The following is a 21,491-nucleotide window of genomic DNA, read 5'->3' as shown; positions in this document are numbered from 1 at the left end:
AATAAATGAAGCTCATTTTTCAGTAGTATAGTTCGCTGAAGCGCAAATCCAACATGAAAATCCAACGGGGCGTACTCCCCGTACCTTTTTTATCGCAGAGTACGCGTAACCCTTCGTGTAACCCGTCTGATACGCACCGATGGCGGCGATTTCTAGTCAGCATTTGGAGGGGACAGTGGCGGGGGGGGGGGGTGATTTCCATATAGGTTTATCATAAATTGAACGTAATTGAACGTTTGGTGAGGGCACAGGGCGACCGGTGATAGTACGACGTACGGCACGACGCGATGCACACGGGACGTCGCGAAGCAGGACGCGATGGACGACGCAAAGCCCAAAGCGACGCACGACGTCAAGTACGACGCGACCCGGCGGGCGACAAAAGGAGTGACGTTTAAATAAGGCGCCTTATTAATTTTAATACTGCAAGATGGAACGGACGACACATAGTGCGATGGCTCAATGCGACGCACGGGGATGTCGTGCCATTGCGTCGTGTAGTCGCGTCGTGTATTGAAAAGACAACGCAGTGTGTCGTCAATAATACACCACACACCTTATAGCTTGTGAACGTTTAACCATTGGTTGGCGATATGATGTGTTTTTAAACTGAAGAGACTCGGTAGTTGTGACTCCGTAGTCTCACGTTCTTGTCAATCTCTCTGTTTAACCAGTCCCATTCAGGGAGGGAACACAAATCACACCGCAGGGATATCAGAGTTCATTCATTTGGCGTCAGATAGTGTTCTTTGGGGATTTGTGCAATCGAACGTATTCCAGAAAACGGTCGTAAAAATCGTGCCAGTTGAAGTAATAATTTGTCACTGTCCGACCAGGGTGTGTTTGGTATGGGGTTACCATCAATGACTGATTAAAAACAATCCGCATTTTGTGGATTTTGCGGAGAAGGCAGACAACGGTCGACTTGCGAGATTTACTGGTATAAGAAAAAAATCATAATAACCGACGGATAGGTATTGATGTCATGGCGTGAGCGATTGTGCGGCTGCGTTTTCGACAGTTTTACGGCTTTGCGGTGGATGTGTTATACGAGGTCTTCATCTGCCAAACGTAAAACTAAGAAGGCCAAAAAAAAAAAAAGTTTCTCCTCCAAACTGTTTAAAAAAAGAAGGATGCGGACACCTGTTTTGCTAATGACGGAAGGCTATTTTCAATGCATCCACCGCTTTCGCGAGATTGTTTTTACAAGACGGTGGATACTGCTTTTTTCAAACGATGCCATCACTTTTCTAAGATTATTATTTTTTTAACCTCAAAATGGTGACACAGTCATGTTGGAAACAAATTTTGAGACACAATATATTTCTGATGGTAATTGTCAAAAAATACACAGATTCGCCGTTAAAAAGTGAAAAGAAAGAAAACTGTTGCAGCAGAAAAAAAGGGATGCGGTCGTGGACGAAACTTTTTATTAATTTTTTTATTTGGCCTATATTAGTTGCGTTGGTGAAAGTTTGCCAAACCAAAACAATGTAGTTTTATTAAATTGAAATTTCGTCTAGTGATCGGCCCTTATTTATAAGACACATCTCATATCGAGAGAAATCGTCAAGCAATAAAAAAATAATAATATAATGAGCGCGAAAAATACCAGCTGAATTGAAGCCAACCGAACGTTTCTTTCAAAAGAGGGCGCGCTACACAAATAGTGGTCACCACCGTAAATAGATTTTGTCTACACCGAGAGAAACCTGCCTAACTGAAGTCAAAGTCTACTGAAAACCTGCCTAACTATTGAACAAAAACAATACGCTCGTTGTGTGGCCGATAACTCAGAAAATGCCTGTCGTATTCAATTAAAACTTCGTCTATTGAGTTTGCGTGACATAACACAAGCGTTTTGAATTTTGAGAGGAATCGTCAAATCATAAAAATCATGTTACCAAAACAATGAATTGTGTTAATCGCGGAAAAAATACAATCCCAAGTAAAGTCAACTTTCATGGAACAAAAACAGCACACTCGTTTTCCGGACAATGATTCACGACATATGTGATTGATTGTGATATATAACAAAGCATGTTGAATTTGGAGATGAATTGTCAAAAAATATTAATATAACCAAAACAATGTAGTGTGTTAAGCGTGAAAAACACAAACCGAATTGAAGCCAACTAAATCTTTTGTTTCGCCAACGATTTTGCGAACAGGACGGCATGTTTCTTCTACAAAAACACCCTTCCAGCAACGCCAGTGCGTGTTATACTCAGAACCAACAGTGAAGCACTGAATCATTGTTTGGCGAAAAAAAAAAACTCAGTCTGAATAGAACACAATTTCGTCATGTTCGTTAGCCCTTAATATTCACCGCCAAACAATGAATAATTTTACTAATTTTTTTCTTCAAGTGAACCACAAGCCGCCAACATAGGATTGTAGAGCACTGGAACGGTTATCCAGAGGTCGCGGGTTCAAGCCCCGCTCCAGTCAATTTCCTTTCTCAACTTTTCAAAAATGTATTTCATTTTCCTCAAAGGGGACAATTCTCGGGCGCTGTGCTGCATCGTCAGGCAACGCCACCTGCAAGCTCGACGGCTTTCAGGCGGCCCTCGAGTCGTGCTACTCGATAGGCGACGCAGTCAGGGCGAGCTGGGGCCAAGCCAGGGATTACTGCCTCGACAAGGGAGCCCATCTTCCCTACGTAAACAGCGAGGCCGAGGAGGAGTACCTGGTCGCTGCCACATCACAGTGTCCCGGATGGCAAGCTGCGGGCGAACTTATATGGCTGGGGTTGCAGGTTGACGCGGTAAGGTCGATTTAAAAACTACAGCCACAGACATAACTTGGTAGTTTATAGCATGCATACATAAATACCTAGGACAGTTTACCCATTCCTATTGGTGGAGAGCCCGTCACTTGTCCGGTCTTAAACAGATAATAAAGACATGGCTGGCTGGTATTCAACACTTTTCCAGTGTCACATGAAATTTGGACTCCCACGAAATCTGGTGCCATTTAACGTTTAATTGGTTGAACGTCAACATTCCTCACGTATGCATGCGCAATACTACCAGTGAATCAGTATTTCATAGTTTCAAATTCAACACTAAATCAGCCCAGCTGCGTTTTGCGCGACATCGCGCAGTACGCGCGAGGCCCACGCCAATCTCCTTATAAGGTACTGAGTTGTGGAGGGACATTCTAATTATAGTCGGAGGGGTGTTTAAAAAACATGAAGTAAAATTATTAAACAAAATGGTTGGCAACGTCTAGTTTTTGGCTTGTTTTGATTCTTGGACCGAAAAGATTTTTTTTTGACCGAAAAGGTATTTATGAATGGGAATAAATATGTGTTCGGTCGGTATTAAACACTCTGTTTAAGACCAGTGGGAGTCTGGATGGGTGATAATTCGCCTCGGGTAATTATCACCCATCCAGACTCCCACCGGTCTTAAACAGAGTGTTATAATACCTCCCGAACACACATTTATTCCATTATTCATTTTGATGTTTGCTCCTGCAAATCCTTGCCGTCGATTTTAATTACAGTAAAACTGACATTACCCAACTGTTGGTGTCCTGGACTTGGAGAAATGTTTTGTCAGTAACTGTTTTAAATGGCACCTTGGTCGCTATGACAGTTAGAAGAACCTTGCGAAAACAGTTTTCAGTCAGCCCATATTCCCAAGATATAATGTCATTGACATCGATCATATTTTCCTGACTCCGTTTTCGATGTAGGGGGCCGACAAGAACGCCCTCCAGTGGGGAGATGGCACTTTGGTTGACGCCCAGTTCTGGGCTCAATTCAGCCCAGACGGCACGCACATGTGCACGGCGCTACGTGAGACGGACGGGATGTTCGAGCTAGCGGACTGTGTGGAGATGTACTGTGGCATATGCGAGGCTAACCCGGGTACGGCGTTTTTGATTCATTTCATTTAGGGACCATTACAAATGGTATACTTACGAAAACGCTGCTTGTTACATCGGTATTTAAATTTGCTTGGTAATGTCACCTGGCACACCATGGCCAATGTGAATTTTACATAAAAATGTTGGACATATACCTGACGGTTTGGTGAAATAAGCACACAGCATGTAGCCTAGATGTAACCTGCGAGTTTTGTTTCCGAACCGTATACAGGGTGTCCCCCCAAAAATGCTCCACTCTCCTTTTTTTCACAAATTCAAGCAAACCTGAATGCATAAATTTTCTTATTATGCATGGTAAGAATGCTATGTGTCTTGGTTGTTATCTACCAAAAAACATGGATCATACTATCAATCCACTAGGGACAGAAATGCTTAAATATGAACTCGCCTCCATTTGCCAACTGCGCTGGGGACTCAAATCACCAATTTTAAAATGTCGATTTTTGTCAAGTGTGCTTTTCAAAAATTCAACTTGGTATCTATCATGAAAGACCAGTCAATAGTTGTTGTCAAGCAAACAAGAGAAAACCAACCAACCATGGCATTGTCCATTTATTGGACTTTGACTAAAAATACCTATTTGTAAATCAACCACAGGTAACAATAATATTGTTCACCTGTGGCTGGGTGCTACAATTCAGAGTGGGGTTCCCTCAAATCAGGTAACAAAAGGTTCTGATCTGAAAAGAACCGGTCAAGCAAATCGGCACTGACCACTGACCCCAAAAGTCACAGACTCACAGTGCACACTTACATTTACACTTAAGGTGTGATGTGAGTCTGTGACTTTTTGAGTCCCCAGCGCAAATGGCAAATGGAGGTGAGTTCATATTTCAGCATTTCTGTCCCTAGTGGATTGATAGTATGATCCATGTTTTGGGGTAGATAACAACCAAGGCACATAGCATTCTTACCATGCATAATAAGAAAATTTATGCATTCAGGTTTGCTTGAATTTGGGAAAAAAGGAGAGTGGAGCATTTTTTTTGGGGGGACACCCTGTATGTATCCCGTACTCGCACCTTTGCTAATGGTCCCTCGTCATTTAATATATGCTTTCTTGTCAGTAAAGCCTTTGCGTTAAAATTGGAAATTTGGGAACGTGTGCCTCGTCTCATGCCTCATGCTAATCACAGTTTTGAAATTAAACCATTTAGAATCTTCAATCAAATGAAAATGCCCCAATGTTTGGCCTCAAATTCCAAACATATGATGTTCTTTGAGGAGGTAGTCTGCCGCCTCCTCGATGCAGAGAGACGGAGATGAAGCAAAGGTTTCCAAAACTCCCAATTGGCCGAATCGTGGATCCAAAATGGCTACTACAGCGAGCATTCGTGGGTGCACTGAACCAATTCAAGCCCCATTGAAAACAGTGTAAAATCAACAAAGTTCAGGGCCAAATAACATGCAAGCCGACATCACTGGGGTTTCTCAAACAAAAATTTAATTATTGTCTTGTACTTCATCTTTTCATTTCTTTTCAATCTTGGGTAGACTAGCCGATTACATTTGTAAATATTTACACCAAAACAAAATCACCTCCCGATTTCCAAGCCTGGATGTAGCCGTTTTACAATTGGCATCCTTAATTCCACCTTCTCAGGCAAATAGGACCCATTTTTCAACCGTAATTTTACCAAGTCTGCCCTCAGATGGAAGCCCCAAAACCAGGGAGTTGATCCTTGGCTATTTACACAATTCCACCGTTTTTAAAGCCAAATGGTCTCCGTTTTCAAAAGAAACTGTGGGGTCACTCTTTATGCTAATCAGCTCGCGTAGAAATTCTCACTTGAATTAGTTCACTGCACCCTATAGTCTTGCGGGGTTTGGAGGTGTGCAGTGATATCATCGTCGGCAAACACGCCATAATCATTAGCGCCCTCTATTAGAGTTGTTCAGCATGGCCAATACCAATATTGATCAGTGCCTCAATGTGCCACATCAAGTCGAAGTAAATGCTAACTACTGGTACTTTTGTATCTAGTTGAGCCACTTTTAAAAGTTTGTCCATTGTAATTGTAATATTGTGAGCTAAATGTTGCCAAGACTAGGGAGATGATAATTGATTTTCGGTAAGGGAGTCATGAATTAAGTTTTGCCGCTTTTATCAGTGGGACAGAGGTGGAAAGGAGGTCTTGGTTCACATTGTTTTGGTATTTTTGCTCAAATAATTTGGCGTGGGCTGAAGATGTTGATTTACTGTGTGAAGAAGGCTCAGCAGCGGTTGTATTTTCTTCGCCGTTTGAGAAGTTTTCGTGTAAGCACTGATGTTCTCACTATGTTTTGTAATCCTGTCATGAAGAGCGTTCCTACTCTCTCTGTCACTGCACTGTAAAAAAAAGTTGGGCAAAATAGGTTGATAATTCGACCAACGCTGGTCGAATTATCAACTGCCAACACTCTTGGGCAAATTCTTCCCAATAGTTTGACAGTTTTTACCAAATTCAACCCAATATGAGATAATTTCATACCAATTCTGGGTAAATTACATTGCCCAACAGTGTTTTATCCAACCTTATTTACAGTGTGTTTGGTACGGGAACATTACTGTTGACGCCAAAAAGGAAAATAGCTCGTGTAGTTGATACAGCGTCGCAGATTATTGGTGTTCAACTGACTTCGACAGAGGAGATCTAACAACAGCCAACTTTGACACAAGCTCGTTCAATAACTGCAGATGAATCTCATCCTGCTAATGGGCTCTTCTAGATGATGAGAAACAAATACAGATCACTCGAGGGACGTAAAGGGAATTTTAAACAACTGTGTTTTTTCCCCTTATGTTTTGAACTCAAGTAAATGATGTTTGTAATGTCCCTTTTTAAAATGATTTTTCTTTGAGATGTCATATGTTTTAACATTAAATTGGTGTATATGTAATATTTAGTGTTTAACAATGAAATGTTTAATTCTTAATCTTTCGCAATTTTTAGCGAGCAAGCAAGTAAATTTCTAAAATATTGTATTTGTATACATATATGTAGCAATAAATCAAATCAATCAATCGAATCAATCAAATCAGGATCTTTCACTTATGTCATTTGCAGATCAAGACGTTTCTGCATCAACGGAAGCCATGACGACAAAGGATGAGACAACGGTAGAGAACTCTACTCCGAAGACGTCTACTTTGGATACTACTACATCAAATGTTGGGAGACTGTATCAAACTACTGCTTCAGATATCAATACCATGGTACAAACCACTACATCAGACTTTGGGATGATGACACAACCCACCACTTCTGATATCGAGACCATGCTACAAACTACCTCTTCGGATAAAACCATGGCACCGACCACAGCCTCGGATATCGGGACCACGGCACAAACCACCACGTCAGATATTACAATGACAGAAATCTTCACTTCAGATAGCGGGAGAAAGGTACCAACCACCACTTTAAACATTGGGGCAGCAGCACGATCCACCACAGTGACCACAACTTTAGATACAGGGGCCACTGTGCAAACTTCCACGTCACATATCGGGACCACAGTACAGACAACCACCTCAGATATTTTGACCATGGTACAAACCACCGTTTCAGATATTACGATGACGACAGGCATCGTCATGGAGAATATAAAACAAACCATCACTTCAGATATTGATATCATGATTCGTACAACCTCTTCCGTGTCTTAAACCATGGGGCATTCCACAGCATCAAATATTTAAACCACGACACCAACCACCAAAATAAACTAACCAATTGAAATGCCCATACCTCAAATACGAAGGAGTAACTGTTTAGACAACAAAGAAATTGCCGGTCAACTCTTACAATGAAAACGAGACAGACTGTCTTTATAATTATTTCCCTTCTTTTCAGACGGAAATTGGAAACTCATCTGCACAAGAGGAAGCTCCCACGCAGTGCATTACCCTTGCCTGCTTGAAGGAGCTGATAGAAGCAGACCCAACTGACGAAGAACAACTCGAGGTAAATATACGTTAAGTCAAACAAAGTCATCCTCTTAAGAAAAAACCTTAAATTAACTACATCACCAGTTCTTGAAGTACACCCTTGTTAAACATAAGTTCACATACGTTCTTGACTCAATGACACTTACTGCGTCATGTTAGCTTGTGCTAAAATAGGATAATTGGATATCAAGAACAATTGTCGTATTTTTTTAAAAATATATATCTAATAGACTATGTTATTATACCATAATAATTATGTAGCCACGCGCATTTAAGTGCATTTACCAGCTCAACAAAACCAACGATACTTGATGTTTACGGACTTTGTATTCTTCAAATTTGCTTGACATTTTTCCTAAACCTATACATGTAAGAAGGGAAGGTGATTTGGATGCGCAGGTGCCAATATCATAATGCATCTGGCCGCTCTTTATTGAAGGCTATTAGCAGCTAGGTCAGTGCTCATAAGGCCGGTGTATGCTTCACGCGAAAGCGAAGGCGAAGCAAATTTCATTAATCTATTTGAGATATGGCGGACTCAATGGAAGGGCGCTGTTTAACTTGGTTAAATACGAAAGAGTTTACCCAAATAGGACAGCGCCCTGCTATTGTATGTGTGCCATATCTCAAATGGGCCAATGGCGTCAACAATTGATATTTCATTACGACGTTCTCCGTTACCTACAAATTCCTTTCGCACCGACGTTCGCATGAAATCTCGCGAACATTTAAAATGGGATTCACTTACACTAAAAGCTGAAGGTTGGATTATTATTGGCGTTGGGTGAGTTTAAAAACAATAGTTACACGGTTCGATGTTCTTTATTCCCCAGACCCTTGTCGAGATCAGCACCGACTTACTTGAAGGGCACATGCAGTCCCCAACTGGAACACTAGAGGTGCATATACATGTACATTTCACGTGATTTCTTTGCATTGATCTCATCACAAACGTCAAACACCAGTATTAACAGTGGCGCTTACATTGTGCAAGCTAGTGGCAGAAATTTACAATAAGGTAATCGTTCATAGGCTAGATCATAAATGGGGGGGGGGGGGGACACGCACTGGGCAAGGAGTTCCAATGAGATACAGGACGTGGAAAAAAGCTATTACAGTAGCTCTTTGTTCTACATCTCGGCACAGCTAGAGTGTATGGGTGAGAGGAAGCAGAGAGCCTGGTTGCACGCTCAAACACCCTGACAGGAGTAACCAAGTCAAACAAACTAGCGGAACAATATCCATGGAAATATCTGTAGAACAGACTGAGGGTGGCTACTGACCTACGGTGGGAAAGGGGTTGTAATGATGAGCCCAACTCTCCACCAACTGAATTAAGGAGAAGCTCCGACCCATGTGGGAACAGTATTCCATCAGTGGACGTATAGTTGTCTTATTTCTAATGTGATTACAAAACACTGACGAGGCACCCTTCAATGGAGAAACCATTGTGCCCGTTATTGTTCAAAGCTACAGCCGCGTGACGTATTATCTGAACCACTGATCCCTATATAAAGACTGGATAGCGCATATGCATACAACATTCACACAGTAGACTTCGCATATTGACCAATTCGCCCCCGGTCTCACGAAGATGGCCGCGCATAATACGAACGTTCTACGCGTAAATACGCGCGCGTTGTATCAACAGTTGACGCTCGTTTTGGTCACGTACACATATTATGATGTTCTAAAAGGGACACATTTCCGTAGTGATTATTATTTCAAAACGCCGAAAAAGTTATATTTGCGGCATTTTAGTAACCACGACGTTAGAAAAATTGTAGTTAACCTTGGTCAGTGATGGTGGTCAAAATATAAGTCAAGTGAACCGCGAAGTTACAAAAGAAATCATGCTGTCTATAAAAACGGCAACTTGTCCTTTGTAGATCACCAGCCGGTCTCACCAATATGGCGTCAAATTCGTACATTGTGCGGCTCTGTATTAGCTATCCAGTCTTTATATAGAGATCAGTGATCTGAACAGAAGCTAGCGCAATGCTTTCACCATTGGAGGGGGCCTTTGTGATGAAAATACTAGCATGCCCGGACTGGTCTACAGGCCTAGTGTTTTCATGTAGTTTAAGTTATGAATATTCAATATTTTACGTCATCTTTGTCAAGGAGGACACTGACCGGGTGACAGAAATCATCGAATTCCTGGATGAAACATTCTCTCTGGTCCTGAGCAGTTTAAGCAAGAACAGGAGCACCGTGTCTATTATGTCCAGAAATATAGGTGCGTCTTCTCCTTTCTGTTTCAATTTAAACACCTGATTTATGCATATTTAGGGCATCATGATATTATCAAAATATCCTTTTCCAATTGATGAAAATTGTTCAAAAACTAAAACTAAGAGCTATCAGATGCTAACTTTCGAGGCATTTTGAAAATTCCTAGATATTTGCCGGTTTGGTATAATAAGGTTGATCAAATACAGAAATAGACTGCACCCGTATATATGAACCTGTGACCTTCCAAACATCACACCAGTACTCTACCAACTCAGCTTTCAAGCCTTACGATTTAGTAAATGAATTCTCTATTAAACACAGCCAATTACTTACAATTGGCTGTGTTTAATAGATAATTCATTTAAAGTTGAAAATTCACCAGCCTGATGAACTTCTTTCATGATAGCCTTACGATTGTTTTCTTGAAACAGTCAAATTCCACGCTTGTAAATTTCTTTTCCCGAACTTGTACAGGGCGAGTAAAAAAAAACCGAAACCCAAATGTGGGGACTATTGTTTTATTGAAGCTCTGCATGTAGCTCTTTCAAAATCTAGGATATAAAAGCCCAATTTATAAGCTTTCTTTTAGTACAAAAATCATTCAAATCACTTACGTACTTTTTAAGTTACGGAATTTTAAACACAACCACCGTTTTAAAGTTCTGTCCACGGATCACAGAAAATAACGTGCGTTCTTTCAGCAAAACGAAAACCATTCACACAAATCCCTCGGTGATTTGTTTTGGTTTTGCTGCAAGAACACTTCCCTTTTTGTGATCCGCGGACAGAATTTTAAAACTGTAATTGCTTTTAAAATTCCGTAACTTGAAAGGTACATGAGTGATTCGAATGATTCATATACTGAAAGAAAGCTTATGAATTGGGCTCTCATATCAAAGATTTTGAAAAGTGCTACATGCAAAACTGCACTAAAACAACGGTCCCGACATAATGCTTTCGTGTTTTTTTACTCACCCTATATTATATTTCTGTGTAAAAAAAACCTTTCTCATGGGCTTCTATTATGTATTCCCAGCGTTCGAAGCCCATTCGTTCAGCGGCCAGTGTGGCTATGTAATCACAGGCGTAGAAACCGGCGCCGAAAACGACATCACCCTCTGTACTGCAACTGGACAAGGTTTGTCAACGTCAATAATCTCTTCTTTTTAAGCTCCGGTATGAGCTTCTACATGTCACCTGGTGGTCGGTCGGTCCGTTTGTCTGTCTGTCTGTCTGTCCCCGGAAAATTGACCAGAATAAGACCCCATAAGTTTCCCGCAAAAGATAAAAACAATATTTAAATTTTCAAAACAAAAGCAAGCAAAGTTCTTTTCGAGGATTCCTTTGAAAACGCTGTCGAATACTCGAAGTACCTTAACAGATCCTGATAAAATATGAGTCCCATACGTGTTTTCAACCCTCGGTGTTTCGTATGCAGCGAAAACAAATTACTCTACTCTTCACCGTGAGGATAAGATGTCCCATTTTGGCATCTAACAAATCGAGGACACACACGTGCAACATCATCGGTGAATCGAGGACAGGAACCAAATCGAGGACTCCTCGGTTGGAAAACGTGTACAAAACCAATGAGAGCTGTTGCGAAAAAAAGTTAATAAGTACAAACAAAGGAAAAGGGAAGAGTAACAAAAGAAAATCCTCGATTTACACCATAAACAAACGTGTCTGTACGTGTGAATGTACTTGGGCTTTAGACGATGTGACATGTGTTTGCAAACATTGGTGTTGTGGTCACGTGATGCCAACATTCAGCAATCACTTCTCTTCTGCACTGCATGTATATCTCTTGAAATTCTGAATGGTTTAAATGTGTTGCCATAACAGTGTTTAATGTGGGCCAAATAACATGGAAACGATGCTTAAAATGTTTGGACTGCCCAGTGGTTACATATCGGCATGACGTCACAGGGAACATGGCCGATAGACCAATCCAGTCACGCGATCAGTTCTATCAAGAAGGCCCCCTTCAACGGCGAAAACCTTGTGTTAGCTATCGTTCAGATAATCCGTCACGAAGCAGTTGCTCTGTGCAGATGCTTTCTCCATTGAAAGGGGCCTCGGGAGTGTAGGGTGATCCCGTTCTCGGATTCGTCTATAGGGAAAACAAAAACGCCGCAGAGACATTTAAATTCATCGCCATGTCCGAATTTGTGTCGTGTATCTAGGAGGGTACATCGGTGTTGGTATTGCCTGCGTTCCGGACGACACCATCATGTTCCCCCTCGGTGCTGATGAGCTGGACGGACCAGAGTCTCAGCTGACCAGTTGTGTGGTCACCTTGAATGCCGTGGAGGGAGAGAACCACACAGTGGTCGAAGAGGGAATCAATGCAACCATGATCATCGCAAGGACGGAGGTGAGTGTAGTTCACTCATACCAAACTATCTCTCCAATGGCGCTCTCGGGGGACGGCATTGGTTCCAAGAGATCTCATCGAATGGGGCCTGCATCACGATTAATTACGTGACTCGGAGTCGAATTACTTCAGTTTGATTTTGTGATTTATAGGACGTTTCCCCATGCGTATTTCTTTGCTTTAACCGTTTAAAGGCAAATGGGAAAAGAGCGCCCCTGGCGTAAAATGAGGCCGAGCTCACCTCCCCAGACCCCCCCCCCTCCCCGGGCGTTTTAGGATTTTTCAAAGGCCCCCTAGAAAATGTAGTTCTGGGTCCGCCTAAATTGTCTCCTCTGTGTCTTTCCAAATTACACTCACAGACACCTGTTAATGACGGTCAGCGGCCTGTTTGTGCATTTTGGAGGAAATCCACGAAGTAAGTTTATTAAAGTTGAATTTTGGATACTCTTTCTATTTGATGAGACAATTTCTTGTTGACAGAGAAAATAATTAACCCCATGGGCCCGGGAAGCGGTCATGGCCGCGGCCGCTAATCCTCATTGGAATGCAGTTGCCAGCTGTGGTATGTCGTGGCACACGGCTAGTGGGTAGTTCCACAGCTGCTGTTTTTGTGCAGTCCCGCTACCACACAAAGGCTGTGCAGTCATGCGGGCCACTTGCTCTATGTGTGGAGGAATGTCCCCATTATAACCCGTGCTTAAGGGGTTAAATTAAGACTCAATTTAAGAAAAACAAATAGAATCCAATGTTTGTTTAAATACTAGTTTAAAGTTTATTAGAGAAATGTTTAGGCGTGACACGCTATGGCAGTTGGACGTCTGGTCACGAGTAGGTCGTGGTAGTAGGTCGATTTTCCTCAGACTATTCACATAGCTACTAGGAAAGATGTTCCAGTATTCTACTCAAGAAAACACTGGTTCAAAATAAACTTTGCAGATTTGGTTAGAATCTTAAACTTTCTTGAAGGAGTTAAGGGTTGTTTTGTGGGTTTTCATTTTACGTGTTTTTGGGAGACCTGATGTTTTGCCTCACTTTTGCAAATACGGGCGGGAAAGTCATTAACGATTCCTCTCACTACAATGATTGTTTTCTCTCACTTCATCGTCACAACAATAGCGTATCGATGGGTTCGTGGTCCGATGACGGATGTCACCTGGTCGGCAGTAACGAGAGTCACGTGATCTGTTCCTGTAACCACCTGACCAATTTTGCCGTACTTGTGCGGGTCGTGCCCGGTGTGGAGGTAAAAATCACAAAATCATACATTACTCCTTACAGCTTTCTGTTCGAAATCACTCTTGCCCCAAAGCGAGGCAACATTATTGCAAATGTACTCATGTTTTTAAGGATGATTCTTAATTGGGTTTTATTGCGAATCAGTAAAATAATACCTTCTATGGCGTATTTCGCGGATTCAGGTTTGAGCGAGCCATTGAAGATGCCACCAGACTTGACTAGAATTACATTCCCCATGTGGAAATATACGGAATTTGAAACGTTGAAATTTAATTTCTTTAGCCATTGCCCGATGTTCACACCAATATCCTGAAAATCCTGAGCATTGTGGGCGGAGTTACGTCGGTCACGTGCCTCAGCATCACGTTGATCGTGTACATCTGGTTAAAGTAAGTGACGTCTTTGATCTTGAGATCAATCAGGGCCTAATTTCAGCTTGATGTGCTTATAGCGCTGCTAAGCACACGATGTTCTGCTAATAGAGCCTCCGTCTATTTCATGGAAACTGTAAGCAGTTAGCACAGCAAAAAACATGCTTATACCTAAGAGAAAATAGTGCTTAAGGTTAGCCTTTGTGCTAACTGATAAGCAGCGCATTGAAATTGGGCCCAGGTCGTTTTATGCATAGTATCAAAATGTATTATTTTAATTCACTCCTCTTGTTACCTCTGTTGTTACGAAATACATGCAACATTATAATATTTTCCACGTTTGTCACATATGCATATTCCAATTTTTAATCGAAGTACTGCAGCTCAGGTTATTTCTGCATGTTCCCCCCCCCCAAAAAAAATGAAAAATTACAAAAATAAAAATAATAAATACAAAACACGAGCCAGGCTATCAGACGAATCATAAACAGGTGTAATTCATTTTGTGTTTTTTTTTACTTCAAAGAGTCTACCGAAGTCAGACGCTCGTCATCCATGCCAATCTAGCAGTCAGTATCCTGATTTCACAGATCATCTTTCTCGTGGGGATCGATGCTACAAGTAGCAAGGTACCAGACCCACACAGGGTATTATATGCATGTCCTGCTAATGGATTAATACATTACACACGGAGGGCTGAAACGTAGGGCTAATCTCAAGACTGGCAAAATGCAATATATCCCGTCAACGCAACATGGTGATAGGACGTTGATACCAACTTAAATCCTGCGGCCATGTGATTTTTTCCCAAATGACGTATTTTTTAAGGTAGATAATTATTGTTGGCCTGCAAAAACAAATACAACATTGCCGATTTTTCCCCGTTTTTCTTGTTTCCCAAAATGTACTGTTTGTTTGATTTTTGACAGATCCCGTCCATTCACGTGGCTCTATTTTGCGCATGCGTTATGCCGTTCGACACATCCTTCTCTCCGTCCATTGCCGCCATCTGCTTGAGGTCTTAACATTTTCGTTTAATTCACAGGCGGTATGCAAAGTCGTTGCGGCGCTGTTGCACTATTCCCTGCTGGCTTCCTTTTCCTGGATGATGGTAGAGGGCGCCAATCTGTACCTCAAATCAACAAACATTTTCCGAACCACCATCCACGTGGGGCTCCTATTTGCATTAGGATGGGGTAAGATGGCAGTAATCAATTTTACAAATATTCTTCTAACTGTTAAACAAGTTAGTTAAATTCTACGAAATGCTAATGCAATAGTACACATTGATACATATTCGTGGTTTGTCAGCTGAGAAAACCAATAAAACTATTCAGTTAACGGTTAACTCTTTTCTCCATTATGTAATTCCAGTGACTCCGTTGCCCATTGTCGGACTTTCTCTTGGAGTGCTATTCAACACCTACGTGTCTGAATCCTAGTAAGTCTTTGGTAAATTGAGATAGGCATCTGCTTTGACTGCCACCACGGAATGTAGGCATGCACACAGGCACAAGAGACGAGAAACACGACTTAACCGCAGAGTCCGTTAAATAGTACATGTATTGCAAATCTGCGCCTCACCATTACTTTTTACACCCACGGTACTCAGCAGCGTAGCCAGAGTTCTCATCCTAAGGAGGGGGGGGGGAGTGGGGGAGGCTGGATGTTACAGCGGAGGGGCGCTAAATTTCATCCGTTCTGAAGGGTAGACAGGTCTTTTCACCGGACACCCGGCCTCTGTAAAATGCAAAAAGGAAAGTGAGGGGAAGGTGGGGGAAAAGGGGCTCGACACCATCTTCCCATGGGGGAATTTTCAAAACCGACAACATTGCTTCTCACGGGACGTTAAAATAAATAGCCCCCTTTCACGAAAAACACATTTTACCTTAAGAAATAAACAGAAAACGTGGCCAAAAAAGACACTTTATGTTAAACTCGCTAATCATACTTACTTTTAGGACGGTACTTTTCTCCAGTTGCCAAATTTCCGTGGGAGGGGGGCGACGATTATCTTTTTATGGGGGCGTGTCCCCTTCTTCCCCCTCTAATCTAACAAGTCTAATAGTGGACCAGTCAGTCCTCTTAAGACAGCTTGGTAACGACTAACCAACAGACCAACTAACACGAATCTAGCCATTCCAAAGACCGACACAATTCCTACCTAAAACGTACCACGGACTGACAGACGTTCTTACACCGCATGCAAACTGAGCAAGCAGAACGATGGAAACAATAATCTTTGTTTCGAATCTGTTAGTGTCGTTGTTTCTTTACCCTAACAGTTGTTGGTTGTCAAACGAGAACGGCTTGATTTGGGCGTTCGTGGCTCCCGTCATAATCGTGATATTGGTAAGTTTGCCTCACAAATGGTGTTGACATCAAACCAAGGCTCGGAGACTCCGGAGAAAACCGATTCAGGGAAAGTGGTGCGAAAGTGCTTTTCCTGATTTGTTTGTTTAACTATCTCCCGATGCGAAGAGAGAGAGAGAGAGAGAGGACGAAGTTGAAGTATGTCAACACCGCAGGACCAGTGATTTCGCAGAAACCTTTCCGAAATAAGCCATGTTGTCTTTGCTTTATAACACCTCATCCATACTAAGCTCCAAAATTTGACAATATTCCGTTGAAAATCTCTCCTACGGAATGTGTTTAATAAGTCATCTATAGTATAGGTTTAAGAAATTAAACTTCTAGCTGCAGTCACTATAGTTGCATAGTTGGGAGTCAAGGAGTCGCACTTGCGGTACTATTGTCCTAGTACCTGGTTCCTGGTACTAGATTCCTATTGAGGGATAGTAGGTGCCTTGGTCGCACGGATCTATTGAGGACTGTGCTCGAACTTCTTTAATTGATGGCTTTTTGCACGAATTAACATTTTGAGGGGACAGAAGTGAGGTTCCACAGCAAGACAAGGGCATATGTATTTGGTACCAATGAAGGCTGCTAAGCAATTACACACACAAAAAACACATTAACATGGGGACTGGCCTCACTTTCAACTCAGCTGGGCATCAAAGTGTTTTACTGCAGACAAAGTCATTTACCATAATACGCATGCGTGAAACATAACGTAATTGAATAAATATGTCATGCGATCTGAAATAACTTTCTACAGCTTAGATTCCACGGCGGATGGCGTGGCATCATGTGGGCTGCTACGCTATGTCGGCATTCAATTGCTGCTGGTTCATTGTGGGTTCAAATCCTCGAAAATTGCATTTTTTTAATTTTTGGTCCCCAAAAGTGCATCACATTGTGTTTAATGTAATTGTGTTTGTAATTGTGTTTGTTGTTATTCATTTGAAATATTTTTCTTTTACCAATATGCGATTTGGAGGATTTTTTTTTTCAAGGGAAAATAAAGTCCGAGAACCTGACTTGCAAATCAACGTACTTCGAAATACGCCCATGCGTACGGAAAAAATATCACAACCGGGCATGGGCCCATACTGATCTCACATGTTTATTGCTGTCAGTCGTATGACGTCAGAGAATGCGACGTTGAATTCTGCCTCCCTCGGTGGCGCAATCTAATTGAAAAGGTGACTTCGTTTGTGTTTTCTCGAGCAGTTGAATTCCTGTGTTCTTCTCAATGTTATCCGCGTGTTTCTGTCACTGGAGGCAATGGCGGACAAGCCGAAGTTGAAAAGAATCAAGTACGTCATCAATAAACTTACTGTGTAAAACAAACCTATTAAAGCACTATAAATCCCCGAAATAACATGACTGACATACTTTATTTGAGCTTGTTCAGTTTTATTATTATGTAAACTGCTGACAAGTTCAGCCATATTCTGTTCATATCCCACCACAGGATATTACATGTTTCCAATGTGTTTTAAAAAAAAACCAATTCGGTATTCCAATTTTGAATGAGTCCAGTTTGAAGATGAAACGTTTGATTACATATCAAGAGGTTTCTATTGTTTGACTAAAATTGTCATTGTCATTGGTGTGGCTCTTTTCCCATGATGCACTACCAAGGGCCGGCGCACGCGCAGTTCTGTTGCTGACGCCCCTGCTTGGGATCACGTGGCTGATAGGTCTGTTCGTTAACGTGGATGGAGCGGACGTAGTGGTGTCTTACATCTTTGTCATACTGAACTCCTCACAGGTATGTCCACTGTTAAAACTCAGGCCGCCGCCATCTTTGAGTAGAGGGTTTTTCTAACGATTGGTGGCATGCATATTTTCCCCCAATTCAATATGTAGTCTCATTCATGCAAATTACTCATTTTTTTGTGATAAATTCAGTACAATGCTTTGTCGGATTCTTGAAAGCAGCTGAAGGGACTTGCTAAAACACACCTTTTTTAATGATGTTAATCGCTGTGGTCCCTGCGTTATAGTAATGCACACCAACTACATCCAATCCCAATCAGGCTATATCACCAACCTTTATTTCTGTGGCACCTTGATTTCTGTGACCTCATAATACATTGAAATCGAATGATACTTATGCCTTAATACTGTTTTCCTCCTGTCTGTCCTCACCATAGGGCGTGTTTATCTTCGTTCTCCATTGCGCTCTCAACGAAGAGGTGAGATAAATTCCACCAAGTAGTCTAGATATTAACGCAATCCTTCTTTTACCGAATAAGTCAAAGAAAAGGTTATACTTGACACACAGCTTCCACAACATGGTTCAGTGCAATATATCAAGGCCAAAGCCTTCAAGTTCCTCTGGTATAATGTTGTCAGGTCGGGAAGGCGTTCAAGCTGAAACGTGACAAACTGCGCAAACTCCACTCGTCCAAGGTCCACCCCAACACGGCCGGCCGGACTAGCAAAACCAGCACAGACTCCCAGCAGAGCAAACCGGGGAAGAAAGGTAAAATTTAACACCCTTTTAAGAAAACGCCAGTAATGACCTGCGTGATGCGCAAGCACGCCCTCAATCGTATACGCATAGGCCTATAGCCCATCAGTGTCGTCCTTCGTGAGGCGTTTAGTCCTACGTGCTTCGTCCATGTGCCACACAGGGATCTCTCATGTGGTGTAACTACGTGGGAAAGGTGTGGGGATCGTGCGTCCTCCAGCGGATGTAGGTACCCCGGGTAGCCCCCATTTGATATCTTGAATTGATAAAAAAAAACAAGATTTAAAATGTAACCAACAACTTAAATGGAGACGTCAGTGTTATGACATGCTAAACAAAAATCCGGAGTGTCCAAAGTGGAAGAACGCAGAGCAATTTAGGAAGCTACCTACAATCTGACTACATTCATAGACAAGTTATACCGAATCCAAAATTAACACCAGATTCTTCCTTCATCCCACTTCAAACCAGAAAGGATTGTTATAAACATTATTCCGTCATCAAGGAAACAGCAACTGTCGCCGGCTTCAAATCTGGATTACGAATCTTGCACATGTATCGGATCTTCTCAACTGCGCTATAACCCTATTTTGCTGTTTGGTGCCAGCACTGCACCTGTGTGTTGATAACCCTTTATAGGATGTTTGCATACTATGAGATCAGAACCAGAACCTGATCGTACTGCACCGTTGAAATGATTTTATTTGCCTTTTAGTGCCCCCTTAAAAAAATGATGCGCCCTCCAATGATCATGAAGCGTCATCTGCTGTTCATGAACAGAATCAATATAGCACAAACAAAACCGTCATGCAGCTACTAGTTCGTTATTAGCATAATTGCTTCTGTAATGCTTAGCAATATTTCAGTTAAAATGCAATTGTGGACCTTTTGAAAGTGCAGGGACAGTCGAGAGTGCTGTGTGCGCAAGTTACGATGACAACCATTTTTTCCTTTAAATCTGAATTTTATATATCATGAAATGACAAATTATTAAGCTAATAGTTTCATTTGATGGTGTCAATCCGTTGCCGTTTTCACAAGCGAAGGCACGGGTATCTCAAAAATGACATTTTTTCCGTGTTTTGGTTGCTTTTTTTTTGTTGCTTTAAAACATCGTACCCAACAGCTCAGGCATATCTTGTTTAATTTAAACTTCAATGTCGCTTGTTTTTTTTTCGCCCCAGAGGTTGCGTGGGGACCCAGTCTGTCAACCGACAAGACTGGAGTTAATTCCGATGCGACCAAGTGAAGTCAAGAGCGCCACCACGAGACAAAGGGGTCGGAGTGAATAGCGCCGCCACGAAACATAGGGGGACGGATGGAAAAGTCTGATTATTTTTTAAATATCTTTCTATTTCTCTTACAAATTAAAGTAAAATTTCTAGCAAATACTTTCCCATTGCTATAACGTTAGTTGAAGTCCACGTAGCTAAACGATGAAAATATTTAATGACGGTATTGAAATAAGGGAAGTTTTCATTTTTCCTTGGTAAGCAGTTGCGTAGCCACGGGGGGCTTGAGCAGTGCCCGCCCCCGCCCCCCCCCCCCCCCCCCCCAAAAAAAAGAAAGAATCGTCTCCCCCAGTCTCCCCCTACTGAAACTTTGTAAGTCCTATAAGTGACCATGGTTAACGGGTTTAACATAAATTGCCTCCCCCTTCCCAACTTTAACATCTTTGTAAGAGCGAGTATCCATTTCTAATGCTTCAAATTAGAAGTTTTCATGATAAAAGAAATACGTTTGGTATATAAAAAGGGCTAATTAGGTGAACTGTATATTAAACGTTTTGTAAAGTTTGATTTGACTTGAAATTATTTTGCTGCACAAAGTGGATATGCGAAATACAGAAATTATTTATTATCATTATTATAAATAAAGTAACAAGTAGCGAGGTTTGTCCTAAGCATGTATTGTTCTAGTTGGTGATTATTTAAAAATTGCAAAGTAAGTACATTAACAATTTTAGGATCACTTTAACTCCATACTAGGATACTCAAACCTACTGAATTTAGCGGGGTTTGAATCTGGAACCACCAATAATCCGTATTTGCGCTCCGAGCACTAAGCTACCAATAAGTGGGCTCTCTGATGGCTGTCTACAGTGACTTGTATCCAATACCATTAAATTCATAAGCCGCCAAATAAGCTCAGTTAAGCCCGCCGCACATGAGAACTACGTTGCCGAGCAAAAAGTCATTCGAGGCCGTTTGCTCAGCACGTAGCTCATTGTGCGGTGAGTTATCTGCCTCGCGAGGCCGTGATGTAAATATCTCGCCTGTTTGGTATATTTTGCCACGCGAGGAGAAAAACTCACTGTGTGCTCAACCTGAGATACGTGCTGAGCTAAAAAGATTAACCAGCCAAAGAAAGCACATTAATCGTCTTTGTCAGTCGCCTGTTTTAAAAAAAAAATGGGGACAAACGCCTTTGCACAAAAATATCTTAAAATCAAGCGTGCAGAGTACGTGAATTCATCGGCTAGTAAGTCTTTTTTTACTCTGCACGTAGCTCACATTGACCGCACACGGTGAGTTTTTAGTTTCACGAGGCGAAAAAAAAATAAGCAGGATAGACGTTTGCCTAACGGCCTTGCGAGGCAGAAAACTCGGCAAAAAATTATTT

General features: G+C 41.8%; 1 protein-coding gene across 1 annotated transcript; it reads left to right on the top strand.

Moving 5' to 3' along the window:
* The first annotated feature begins 318 nt into the window (after positions 1 to 318).
* On the top strand, positions 319 to 20,408 carry LOC119735276 (adhesion G protein-coupled receptor E3-like). Its single transcript, XM_038208976.1, has 21 exons — positions 319 to 387; positions 2,498 to 2,767; positions 3,703 to 3,877; positions 6,945 to 7,285; positions 7,734 to 7,844; positions 8,662 to 8,727; positions 9,953 to 10,067; positions 11,100 to 11,201; positions 12,250 to 12,440; positions 12,800 to 12,855; positions 13,557 to 13,683; positions 13,959 to 14,065; positions 14,574 to 14,676; positions 15,093 to 15,243; positions 15,422 to 15,488; positions 16,333 to 16,399; positions 17,621 to 17,706; positions 18,035 to 18,164; positions 18,550 to 18,591; positions 18,752 to 18,881; positions 20,054 to 20,408. The coding sequence occupies exons 1-21, from the start codon at positions 319 to 321 to the stop codon at positions 20,116 to 20,118; spliced, it is 2,571 nt and encodes an 856-aa protein (XP_038064904.1). The 3' UTR covers positions 20,119 to 20,408.
* Positions 20,409 to 21,491: the final 1,083 nt, after the last annotated feature.

The sequence above is a fragment of the Patiria miniata genome, unplaced genomic scaffold, assembly GCF_015706575.1.
Source record: "Patiria miniata isolate m_02_andy unplaced genomic scaffold, ASM1570657v1 HiC_scaffold_29, whole genome shotgun sequence".
In the NCBI taxonomy this organism is placed as follows: Eukaryota; Metazoa; Echinodermata; class Asteroidea; order Valvatida; family Asterinidae; genus Patiria; species Patiria miniata.
The sequence above is the reverse complement of the archived record's forward strand: the minus strand, read 5'-3'. Positions and strand labels throughout refer to the sequence as shown.

Excerpts from the sequence above, each read along its gene's own strand:
- LOC119735276 (XM_038208976.1), top strand. The coding sequence starts at position 319 with ATGGACGACGCAAAGCCCAAAGCGACGCACGACGTCAAGTACGACGCG. Across the intron at positions 13,684-13,958 it reads GGGTCGTGCCCGGTGTGGAG|CCATTGCCCGATGTTCACAC; the intron begins GTAAAAATCACA and ends TAATTTCTTTAG. Across the intron at positions 14,066-14,573 it reads ATCGTGTACATCTGGTTAAA|AGTCTACCGAAGTCAGACGC; the intron begins GTAAGTGACGTC and ends TTTACTTCAAAG.